We start from the raw sequence: 13193 nt of genomic DNA on the forward strand, positions 1-13193 counted from the left end.
CTTGGGCCAAATGACTTAATCTTTGTGTCTGTTTCCACTCAGCATACAAACACATGCGTGATACCCACATTTGCATTTTAATGAATAACAAAGTGAAGCAATGCATGCGAGGTGCTTATTCAGTACCTGGTCCAGTAGGAACTCAACTACTGGGTTTTTTTTTTTTTAATTAACTTCCCAAGCTTGTTAGAACTAGTTTTTTTTAAATATTTGTTTATTTATTCTGTATACAATATTCTGTCTGTGTGTATGCCTGCAGGCCAGAAGAGGGCACCAGACCTCATTACAGATGGTTGTGAGCCACCATGTGGTTGCCGGGAATTGAACTCAGGACCTTTGGAAGAGCAGGCAATGCTCTTAACCACTGAGCCATCTCTCCAGCCCCTCAACTACTGTTTTGTTTTTTTTTTAGTTTGTTCATTTGTTTTTGGTGTTTAACTGCTTGAAAAGAACTTTTTTAATTAAAATATGATCACATCATTTCTCTCCTTCCCTTCTCTCCCCCCACTCACTCTCACACCCACCTTGTTCTCCCCTAAATTCATGGCCTTTCATATTTCACTGTCAGCACACACACAATCATAAATCTGTGAAGAGAACTTGTTCAGTCCAGCTAACATTATTTGCGTGCATACAGTTTCAGGGCTGACCAGTTAGTGTTAGATAACAACTAGGGGGCTCGTGCCTGAGGAAGACTATTTCTCCCCTGCTCAGCATCCCTCAGTTCCCTGTAATTCTTGGCTTAGGGGTGGGGGTTCTTTTCACCCCTCATCAAAGAAACTTCTCTTTAAAACAGAGGAGACCATTACAGGAAGCCGTAACTGATCCTAAGGCAGAGAACACACCATCATGGGATGCTTACTCCAGTTGATCCACTTGTAACACCTAAGGCTCAGTGAGCATCATGGAGAAGGGATCAGAAAGACTGCCAAGCCAGAGAACCAGGAAATCAGTTGTGAGGTTGTATCTTCTAGAAACAACCCATGATACTGCAACAACGTGGCTTCCAAAACAAGATCTGGACCAGGACAGCACCAACAGACGCGGTCCATTTCTTACAACTGAATTCTGTGTGTCTCTTCTGCCGCTCTCCAAAATGATGCTTCTTGTACATCCAACCCATGAACTAGTATTTTTAATGTACTTTTCTCCTTTTCTTTACTTTGTTACTTATTCTAACTTTTAAAAGTATGCTTGGCACACTTTTACACCTTTCCATATATCATATATGTACATTATATATACATAAAGGCAGAGGGGCACATCTATACACAAGTTAATACGGATACAAGTGCCATGTATAAATTTCAACATCATATACAGCAATTTCTCAATCAATAGTTTGAGGAAATTAAGGCCATTATTTTCTCTACATGCCCACCTTTCTATTTAAAAGCAAAACCAAAAGCCCACTATTTTGTCTTTTGAAGTAAGCACTGCCTGGAGATGCTGCTTGTGCAGACTGGACACGCCTTGATAGCAGGGACAGAATGGACCTGGCAGGCTCAGCTATGAGGAAGAGCGCCTTTCACGGGGCAGGAGCCAGCCCATGCGTATGAGGAAGAGCGCCTTTCATGGGGCAGGAGCCAGCCTATGCGTATGAGGAAGAGCGCCTTTCACGGGGCAGGAGCCAGCCTATGCGGGGGAAAGCCCATGCCTCCCAGGCAGAGGCTCCATGAAGTCAAGCAGGAAGAGGTTGCCTGCATGGGAGTGGCCACAGGAACCACAGAGAAGAGCAGGTGAGACACATAACAGGGCAAATTCACCACCAGTCTAAACTAGTCAGGAAAAGCTACCAGTCAGACATGTCTAGTCAAATAAGTATCTATTTCTAAAGAAATTAAGGTAAAAGCAACTTTTGCCAATTTTTATTGTTGCTTTGTTTTTCGAGATAAGGATTCTCTGTAGCTTTTGGAGCCTGTCCTGGAACTCACTCTGTAGACCAGGCTGGCCTCAGACTCACAGAGACCCGCCTGCCCCTGCCTCCCGAGTGCTGGGATTAAAGATGTGCTCTACCACCCAGCTGTTTCACTCTTCACAGTGGAAATAGAAGGCTTTTGTTTTATCTGTCTTCTAAATACTAAATGGCATGGCGATTTCTGATCCTAGCGTAGGAGTCTCAAGGGTCTGAGACAGCCAGCTTCCCAGGAGCAGCTCTGTACTCGGAGTGTGTGGCGGGCACCCATTGCTGAGGAAAGCAGCGAGCTGTCTCCCCGATGCCTGCAAGCAAACTGCTCGGCATTCCACGCACAAAGCCATTTGCAAAGCATCTAACTCTCTCCTCCTCCTGGAAATGCTCTCAGAAGAAAAAAAAAAACAGTGGCAAGCGTAGAAACCTCACCCCAAATCCATGTTAAAGCCAGCAGAGCTGAGTCCCTTGAGGCAGTGTGATAGACACCACGGTCAACCATCTCTAAGGAAGGAACCTGGGGCGATCAATAGCTATTACTGCCCACTACAACTATGCCCTCAGAAAAGGCCAATATACTGTAGAAAGGCCATTCATATCCTTCCTACGTGACAGGTTTCTCTGTTCTAGATATTTCATTAGTCCTGAATGGTTTCTGGTTTCTGCTTCTACCATGTAGCCCAGCAGTGACCATGCAGCTTCAGCAGCTGCATCCAAACGCCGGAGAAGATGTGGCCACCCCGGATCTGCAATAGCAGCAGAGAGGCCCAGGGAAATCCCTTTACTATGGGTTCTTCAACCAGCCCTGAGTCAGAGGACTGACAATCTTCGAGCTGACTAACCAGAAAGAAAGGAAACACCCTCCACCGAGACAATTAATTTACAGCCTGCAAAGCCCCAGCAAGAGCCTTCCGGAATGAAATGCAGAAAGGCCTGCAGGCAGCAGGCTGGAGGCAGCTGGCACCTAACTGGATGGGCAGCGCAGTGAGTAAGGAAAGACAGAAGACTGCCGTGTAAGACAGCCTGGGTTCACTCCTGCTCCGCCCTTCGCCCGCCATGGAGCCCAAAGGCAGTTACTGATGTGCCTGATTTGAGGCACATGGAAAGGGCAGCAGCCATTGTGCTACTGAGCAGAGGAAAGGAGAAGCTGGACTCAGTGCCAGGCACAGCAACCATCACGCAAGCAGGCTGGGTTCTCAACGGAACCTTCTGAGAACAGGAATATGTGGACAAAACTGCCTTTTCCCCAGTCCAGCGCATTACTGGATTCAGTATAAATCATACCCGCCCCAAGTTTGCCTTCCCTATTTGTTTAATCAAAAGCATTTCAAGGCTATATGATAAAAGAATGTTAAAAATGTATTATTTAAAATGGGCCAGGCGGTGGTGGCACATGCCTTTAATCCCAGCACTCAGGAGGCAGAGATAGGCAGATCTACCTAGGAATTCAAAGCCAGCGTGGTCTAGAAAACAAATTCCAGAACAACCAGGGCTACACAGAGAAACTCTGTCTCAAAGACACAAAAATTAAATAAATAAATTAAATAAATTTTATATGGTAACTATCAGATATTTAAAATACCTGTCTCCACTTCCTGCAACATATACGTGTGTGTGTGTGTGTGTTATAAAAAAAAATCTCCTCAGAACATACTTAACAGGAATTTATCAAGCAAATGAAAACATTTTCCATGTCCATGTGGGCAGTTTCCTTAGTCAACTGGCACATCAGACTGGGAATTTAAAATGTAGATTGGAAGCTTACTTTACCACAAAGAATCCCAAGAGTTTCTTTTCTTTCCTTGAGAAGTCTCGGATTTCCCATATGAAAATAGAAGGCTTGGGCCTAATGACCGGGGAGTCCTAGGAAGACCACAAGGTTCTAGAAAGTCCACATTGCTCGGGCCTTGTGCTCTTCCTCCTCAGTCACTGGGACGCTGGCCATGACTTGTCTCCTGGCTATTGATCAGCTCCCAGCAGGCTAAGATAACTCCCTCCCTAGCCCCAAGTAGCAAGCACGCAGCCTCCTAATGAAAAACCTTGCATTTAATCAATAAAATTGGAAGCTTTTGTAGTGATTCACTCTTACCCTTTTGCTGTTTAGCTGATTTCCCCACCGCCTAGGTTTCCTAGTAATGTAGTTCCTACCGACTTTGTTCAACCAAGTCACTCACCATTTTTCTCCGCCCTAAGTCAACATTTAGAGATTGACAGCTTATTTTTCTCCTTTATTCCTTGTCCTAGTCAGATTCAAACTATCTTCATGTAATTGTGTTCTCTTTTTGTTGATGTTCTGGGTTACCCTACAAGCTCAGTTAAATTCTTGCAGGCGGTAGCTCTCAGCACAGTAGTTTTCAGATTATCAGGTCTCTAGTTCTATTACAATCTCCTCAGTCTCCAATCACGTTACCAAGGCTGGAAATGCATGTGGGTTTCTACAATATCTCTGCTGAGTAAAATAACACCATCCATAGTCACTATTATTTCACAAGAGAATTTTAATATTAAAAACCAGGAGGAAGCCAATGTTAGAATAAGATACAGTTCCTGGGTAGAATAACTAATAACCAACCTCATGGCTTTATGAGCAAGGCTCCATAGCAGCGTCCTGACTTCTCTCAACTTTCCTGTACAGAGATGAGATGTCAGAGATGCATGTGTGGGCCATGGATGCTTAAGAGGCAGGCAGGGGGCTACACACTACAGCACCTGCCGTTTATGGATGGGTTTTAGGAGATGGCAGCTTGTCTTGGGCTAGCGTTTGCATCCAGATTCTCCATAGAGTTCTGTCTTGGGGCGGCACCTGCTGATTTTCTTGATATCCCGACTCCATAAAGCCAACTTTGCACATTTCACATATGTGATACAGACATAACAAGTTGAACCTCGCTATGCTCTTATCTCAAGAGGATGCGCCCACATTGCCATTTTCTACTTCCACCTGTGTGTAGAATCTGTCTTTCTCCGTCTTATGTGCTCAGGCTTCTGAAATCTTTCATTATTCCAGGTAGATGCATTCACTTTGCTCAATATGTTTGCACCCATCTTCCCTTAATTTTTTTCTACTGATAATTTATTTTTTTATTATTAACTCTGTAATCATTTATGTGTGTCTATTTCTATAATAGTTAATAATAACATTATGCATAGTGAAAAACATCTTTTTAAAATTTCTCTCCCTTAAAGATCATTAAATTATGTGAGAATGGTCTCATTGAGTCTAGACAGTCCTATAATGCTCTCTAAAGTGAACTATATTAGGTAATAAAATCTTGCATACCTATAGCCATTAGAGAATATAAGATAATGAAACTGTTCAGGTGATTTTTTTTATACATATTTGAGGTTTTTTTAACAAGCAATAAAGAAATAAATGTAAACATTGAGAGAAAAGAAGATAAAGGGAGGAAAATTTAGGACTGCCACAATCCATGCCAACACATTTAAAAGAAATAAGCCATATTCCTGCTGATATTAAGCCCAATAATCCATTACGATAAATACATGAAGAATGGTCTTAGTTGAACTGAGCCACTTTGATACATCAACAATAACTATCTATTTGTCTGTCTATCTAACTTTTGTGACGATGGGGACTGAAACCAGGGCTTCATGAATACAATGCAAGTTTTCCACCACTGAGCTACAGCCCCAGCATATAACACAAGGTAGGACACTAAAATTTGTCCTAGAAACATCTTCTCTTATTTTCCTTCATATTAAGAGTCCTTTTACCTTTCAAGAAAAGAAAGGATTGATGGTCACATCTTCAGAGCATGTGACCTGGGTAGTACAAATCTTCTCTTCAGTCCTAAGTAACACGTACACACTGAAAACGACCCGTGTATACTCTCCCAGATTCAATAACATACATGCTAGTAAGTTTTTAGATCAGATTTCCATCACTTACCAAAATAAGTCCGGATATTAGTGAGGAAGTGCCTGTCAGGGCCACGTAGAACTTCGGTGTTAACGTGTTCAAAAACATGCTCACTGGGAAAAAAAGAAAAAGAAAAAGGAAGAAGAATAATTAGAAAGGCATGACTGTAGCTCTTTGTTTCTTAAGATTATGTATGCATGTGTGTGTGTGTGGTCTTTGTGTGTGTGTGTGAGTGCATGGTGTTTGGTCTACATTTATGTATGTGTACTACATGTATGCAGTATCCAAGGACAAAAGATAGTATCCAAATCCCCAGAACTGTAGTTACAGATGATAGTTGTAGCTGTCACATGGGTGCTAGGAACTGAATCCCCACCCTCTGCATGAACAATGAGAGCAATTTCTCTAGCACCTAACTCATTTATCTTGATTCCTTGTGAAATCACTTGTTTCTGGTGACCAGAATTCCCAGAACCATAGCAAAGTCCAACTGGTACATTGATTCAGAAAGGCAGTTATCAGGTTATACCCTAAATGATACAATACCTGCCAGAAAAAGTGAGCCTAGTGGTACAGTAGTGGTCTGACTGTTAGGGGTGTATCCAATGGTTTTCTGGTTGGATTGAAGCCTGTATCACAGAAAGGGATTTATGCCTAGTTATTTAAACCTGGTCAGAGGCCTTTGGCTGAGGAAGGCACAGGTCTTTGTTACTGACTGCTATCATTTTGCTCAATGGAAAATTCAAATTGCCTTTTAAAATATTAACATTTGTGTCCATATATTAGGGCTATTTTCAAACTGAGTCAGATAAAATTCTTTTTGCAGTAGATACCCAGCAATTCAGAGACTCATAACTGGTCAGTATGCTGAGAATAAGTAGCAGCTGAGTGTTCATCCTAACTTGGATACTTATTATACCTTCAAAGCTCAGCGTATATCACAGAAGAAGGAAAGGAAGGAAAATAAGGATCAGAAGATGGCGAAGAGTGCTGTAAATTCTCTTCTGTGTGGGTCATGACTGTTGCACTCAGGAACTCCCAGCAGCTATGGCTACCTGCACAAGACCTAGGCAGGAAAAGCAGCCAATATTCCCATCTGGGTGTCTGCGTGGGGCATGGGTTCGGGAGGCTCCAACCCTAGTTGGGGTGCTACTGGTAATTGATAGCTGCTAAAGAAGGGTGAGTCTTAGATTTTTTTGTGATATTTCACAGGTAAGTTTAAAGACACTGTTGGGGTTATTTACTATTTTGAATTAATATTATTTGGTTCTGGTTAGCAGGGGTTGAAGAAAAATTTGTAATTAAGAAGAAATCAGAACCACTAAGTGAAACCTTTGGTTTGCTGGGAGACTCAGTGGTGATCAACTGGAACTGAGAAATTATCAGTGATTAAGAAGACACCAGCATCATGTAGGTGAAATCTTCTAGGAAGCGTTTCCTCAGGGTCAGCATATAGCATCTATGGTCCAGAGGGAGCCATGGTGATAACTTGTGCTGGCAGTGGACTTTGGTCATGTGTAGAGTTACCCTGGTGGTGCTGTCTGAGTTGAACTGAGCCACTTTTATACACTAGCAATAACTATCTATTTGTCTGTCTATCTAACCTTTTTGATGATGGGATTGAAACCAGGGCTTCATGAATAAGATACAAATTTTCCACCACTGAAAGTATGATGGGGTCATAGAGAGCAGCTGAGGTTTGGCACTGAGAAAACACCAGGCGAGGCATGGGTGAAGGTGCAGCCTGAGTGGTAGTTGAAGACCCAGGGCTGAAGGTGATGCAAAGAGGCTGAGACTTGGCATCATAAAGAAAGTCCACACTACTGGTGCAGCCCAGTTGCAGAAATAGACCCCAGCATTTAGGAGGTGCCAGTACCATAGCCTCACCACCAAGAACAGCAGCAGCGGTGAAGAGGAAGCAGCAGGAGCTTTGATGTGGGAAGGTCATTTGTCTATCTGTTGTTTCATTGGTTAATTAATAAAGAAAATTGCTTAGCCTGATAGGTCAGAACATAGGTAGGCGGGGAAGGCAGAACAGAATGCTGGAAAGAAGGGAAGTGAGGTCAGACGTGATGGAGCCAACCGCCAGGTCAGACATGCTGAATCTTTCCCAGTAAGCCACCACCTTGTGGTGCTACACAGATTATTAGAAATGGGTTAAGCAAGATGTGAGAATTAGCCGATAAGAGGCTAGAACTAATGGGCCAGACAGTGTTTAAAAGAATATAATTTGTGTGTTGTTATTTCGGGGCATAAGCTAGCCAGGCGGCTGGGATCCGGGCGGAACGAAGCCCGCAGGTCATTCTACAAAGCTTAGAAGACAAACTGTGTTTGCTGTAGAAGGTGGAGTTAGAACAGAGGCCATAGCCCTTTGGAGGAATGCAGAAGGTCCTGAAGGAATCCCAGATATGGAACATTTAGTTATTCACACAGAGTTTGGTTTTGCTCTGTTCAAAACTGTGACTGCACTCTGGTTCTTCCCTCTTGATGTAAGAAAGTGTTCAACTTAATTTTTATTTCACAGAAATCCACAGTAGAGAGATATTGAACTTTTAAGGGAAACTTGGGATTTTTAGAGACTGAACTTTTAATGTGTTTGAATTTATAAACATGTGGGACTTTTAAACTTATTCATGTTTCATATTGTGAGTTTTATATTAATATGTCATTTGGGGAATAAGTAAGAAAAGATTCTAATTGAAAAACGATGCACTTGTGTGTCAGGTTGACAAGGGGTGAGTTGTGCTTGCTAGTTTTATGTCAACCTGAAACAAGTCATCTGAGAGAAGGGAACCTCAATTAAGAAAATGCCTCCCAAAGATCTGGATGGAAGCAAGCCTGTAGGGCATCTTCTTAATTAGTGATAGATGGATGAGGGACCAGCCCATTGTGTGTGGTGCTACCTTGGACTGGTGGTCCTGGGTTCTATAAGAAAGCAGTTGAGCAAGCCATGAGGCCAGTAAGCAGCACCCCTCCATGGCGTCTACATCAGTTTCTCTCTCCAGGTTCCTACCATGTTTGTTCTTGTACTGACTTCCTTTAGTGATGATGGCGTAGAAGCTGAATAAGCCCTGTCCTCCCCAGGTTGCTCTGGTCATGGTGTTTCATCACAGCAATAGTGACCCTAAGATAGGCAGCAATGTAGACCTGAGGCAGTCACCAGCACAGTAGTTTGGGAAAATAAAAGCCAACATGGATATTTGGTAATGCTGGTTATTACAGGATGCTCAAAATGAATGATAAAGAAAACCACTGCCCACCAAGAGCTTCATTCTTGGCCATTCATAAATAACACATAACTCCTGTCTCTGCTGTCATTTAACATGCTGAGATGCAAGGCTCTGGAAATCCGCTAAAATTGCAGCTGAGGGGATGCTTTTCTGTAAATCTGGGAATAAAGTATATTTATAATATATCTGTAAATAGTCTTTTTCTAGAGATATTTTACTATAGAGCATTTGTATAACCTTACAAAACCAGTTTTCCATCCAGTCGGTTGAGCTGGGATTAAAGGCGGAGCAGGAGCACTTCTACTTCAGCTCCCGTTCCTCCCCTGCTCCCCTTCTGCCCTGGGCTCCTAGCCTCAGCTCTCATATGCACAGGCCTCTGAAGAAACTTATCTCTGTGAGGGAGAAGCATGGAGATTTATTTTTAGACTCATTCCTAAATCATTCTGTCTACTTTTCTTCTACCCTGATGTTGCCTTGGCAACTTTACAGGTAAACTGTTTCTGCCTTCCAGAGCAGCCAGCTCCATTGGAACACATTCTTCCTTTTCTCAGCTGTGACCCGAGAAGGTATTGTTAGAGCATGCTATATTAATATGAACAATGCAGCATTAGTTCTTCATGTCACCTCCCGCCTTGCTAGGGAGAGGTCATCTGACACATTTTCCTGTCATCGGGCTCAAAGCCCCAGGACCCTAAGGACCAGGGAAGCAAGATCCCAGATGGTGAGTTCCCTTCTGCTTACAAATGCACACTGCTGAAGAGCTGCATCCTGATGGAAAACTAGAGAAAAACATTCACACGTCATATTCTCAATCATTTGTGCTGGGTGTGAATCTAAGTTTAAAGGTGATTTTTAAAAGTCCAATATAAATACAGCAGAAGTAATTTTCTGATGCCTTGTACTTTGTATCCTCCCCCCCCATCCCCTTGCCCAGTGTGTGTGTGTGTGTGTGTGTGTGTGTGTGTGTGTGAGAGAGAGAGAGAGAGAGAGAGAGAGAGAGAGAGAGAGAGAGAGAGAGAGAGAGAGNGAGAGAGAGAGAGAGAGAGAGAGAGAGAGAGAGAGAGAGAGAGAGAGAGAGAGAGAGAGCATGTGCACTATCTAAAGTACACATGCAAGATGAAGTGCACATCAGGTAGATCCAATGACTACATCTTCAATAAGCCAAGAACCTCCCAGATATTATGAGATACAATGCCCAGAGAGCATGACATTTGCTATATAGCAGCTTTAAATTTAGTCATTTTGGAGGAAGGAGAAGGGAGAAATAGAGTTATAGTATAACCTCAAAATTAAGAGAAAAACTTTTAAGAAAGAAATTGGAATAAAGACTTGCCCTACCAAACTCGAAAGACACTTTTCTTTTTAAGACAATTTTATATGCAAATAGTTTCAAAATGCATTGTGTGTACTTGACTTTGCCCTTCAATAGAATGCCTCTAACAAATTTCATTCTTCCAGTAGTAACTCTACCAACACAGACACAAACTGTGCCACTGTTAGCATGCAGTGACGTTTCCAGAAACTGATTTAATTCTTACGTCAACACTATTTCCCTCCAAAACTGAGTGATAGAAGTATTCTTCAAGCCTTTTCGCGTTCTTTTTACCATTTGGAGTGCCAATCCCGGAGTAACTATTATTTTCATTGTGTGCCTGCTCTAATGTGCTCTCTCTTCCTTAAGATGTGCTATTTAAAATCTGTTGTAAACTCAAAGGCAGATAATCAACTGCGGTTCAGCGAGCGATGTATGTCCAATGTGTATCAGGCACTGCGTAAAGTTCTGATGACTCAAACGGGCTTGACATGTAACTCTTGTCCTTAAGGAATTGGGTATTTTTTTGAGAAGCAAAAATGGGAACAATATAACAGTCTATTATGACTCTGATAGCCACGGAGGTGCTCTTTCCTCAGCCCTGGCTGGAGCGGGAGACAATGTGCACCAATGTGCTCCTTTGAGAAAGCCTCAAATAGTGCTCCAAAGGACATGCACTGGAAACATGCAAAGTAGGAGCTGTTGACTGACAGCCAAAATGAAGGCGTTCTTTGGTAATCCTTTGAGGCTCTGCTGTGTGTACTCTATGCATTGGCTTTTTTTCCTCATTTAATGCCTGGAGTCTAATTGGAAAGGCTAGACTGCTGGATTCTTGCCGAGCAGAGAATCACTGGCATGAGTGACACTTGTTGTCGTGGGCAACTGTGGCGAGTGATGTAAAAACACTCCCAGAATTCCTTGTGTTCACACTGGAGGGGACCTACAGTGTCAGCCGTGTAAAATGTTTTCTATCTGTTTGGGAGAAATTTTGACCCTGACTTCTCACTTATCCCTTCTTCACTTGAATTTACACAGAAAATATTGTAGAAACATCTGTGGTTAGGTTTAGAAGAACGCATGCTGCAAAGTTGAATATAGGAATTTATTACCTAATATGCCAGAGATAACTGCCTAACTGGAAGTTAACAATATTAGCAACAGTAATGTTCTATAGCAAATAACTTAAATATAAAATTCATAGCAATAACAAGAAAGGCAAGGAGGACATTAACAAGAGTAGAAAAAGACATCTGTACGTCCTGATAAATCTTCTACATTTATTAATATTAGCTAATTCATTTAGCTATATAAATGGGCCAAAGAAGCAACTGTGAGTCACAGGCTGGTAAACCCCAAATTTAATTCCAGATTCAGTTTCAATTTTTCTTGCCTCCCCCCCTCTCTCTCTCTCTCTCTCTCTCTCTCTCTCTCTCTCTCTCTCTCTCTCTCTCTCTCTCTCTCTCTCCCCCCCCCCCTCTTTCTCCTTTCATTCTCTAAAAGTTCAGAAACTAACATACTTCTTTTTGGGGGTAGAGCTACCATCCAAACCAAAGTCTGCTGGTAACTTGTTGTGTATGATCCAGACAACAACTGGTTCTCAATGTGTGGGTGGTGACCCCTATGGGGCCAAGTGACCCTTTCACAGAGTTTGCCTACGAACATCCGAAAACATAGAAATTTATATTAGGATTCACAACAGCAGCAAAATTACAGTTATGAATAGCAACAAAAATAATTTTAAGCTTAGATGTCACCGTAACCCAAAGAACTATATTAAAGGATTGCATCATTAGAGTAACCATATTTTCTGTTTTGAATGTGTTTAATTAAGTAATAAACTGGGAGAGAAGGTATTGGCAGAGGCTGCTCATTTATTTCCCAGCCACCCAGAACTGAAATAATCACACTGAGACTATATTAATTGTAACACTGCTTGGTCAATGACTCTAGTATATTCCTAGCTAGCTCTTACATCCTAAATTAACCCATTTCCATTATCTGTGTATCATCATGAGGTAGTGGCCTACCAGTAAGGTTACAACACATCTGTCTCCTGCAGTGGCTACACGGTGTCCCACTGACTCTACCTACTTTTTCCCAGCATTCAGTTTAGTTTTCCTGCCTAGCTCTTTTCTACCCTATCACAGGCCAAAACAGCTTCTTTATTCATTAACCAATAAAAGCAACACATGAACAGAAAGACTTCCCACATCAGAAAGGGACAGAGAGAAAAACATTATCTAATTAGGTACTTAAGTTATCCATCAGAAACTCATTGATAAGCTCCCCAGTATAAAGAGTCCAGGCAGAGCCAACTGTCCCCACACAGGATGCTTTTGAGTAAAACCAATAACAGAAGGGTGAGTACTAACTCCAATAGAAGTGGACTGGGAAGTTGAGGCTGTCTACTGGACTTACTAGCTGAGTTTTATGTTGAGTTCATGCTGAACCTTCCCACTGCAGGCCCATTTATAAGTGGGATCAAAGGGTAACGTCTGTGGAAGTGGTTCATCTTCTAGCTGTTCTCCAGGACACAATGTGCTCACTCTGGGACAGCATTACTGCTCTCTTCCCTCTATTACAGAATCCAATCCATGCCCAGATGTCAGAGGATGCAATGGACTGGGTCTACAATGGCGGCAGGGCAACCCCACTTCCAGACCCAGCTTCTTAGTAAGACCCAACCTAAGTAACAATTTCCCAGTGGAATGTTGATTACAAGCTGTTGTAGCCATGTCCCTTTGACCACCTGAGTGTACAGTCTTGCTGGAACAACCAGGCAGGCTAGGACAGAGGAATTCAGCTAGGACAGAATAGGCTCGGAGCTTCATTATTAGTATACTTAGCTTTACATTTGTACCA

The 13193-nt window shown here is 42.4% G+C and overlaps 1 protein-coding gene across 4 annotated transcripts in view; it reads right to left on the reverse strand.

Annotated features, from left to right (window-relative positions):
• Nucleotides 1–13193, reverse strand: part of St7 (suppression of tumorigenicity 7) — a 240246-nt gene that overhangs the window by 115390 nt on the left and 111663 nt on the right. For all 4 annotated transcript variants that reach the window (XM_050145884.1, XM_050145885.1, XM_050145886.1 and 1 more), the window contains exon 2: nucleotides 5820–5902. In XM_050145884.1, coding sequence (XP_050001841.1) covers nucleotides 5820–5902 — 83 coding nt within the window. The remainder of the gene's footprint in view (nucleotides 1–5819; nucleotides 5903–13193) is intronic.

The sequence above is a fragment of the Alexandromys fortis genome, unplaced genomic scaffold (genome assembly GCF_014885135.2).
Source record: "Alexandromys fortis isolate MF-2015 unplaced genomic scaffold, M_Fortis_MF-2015_v1.1 scaffold_34, whole genome shotgun sequence".
Classification (NCBI taxonomy): domain Eukaryota; kingdom Metazoa; phylum Chordata; class Mammalia; order Rodentia; family Cricetidae; genus Alexandromys; species Alexandromys fortis.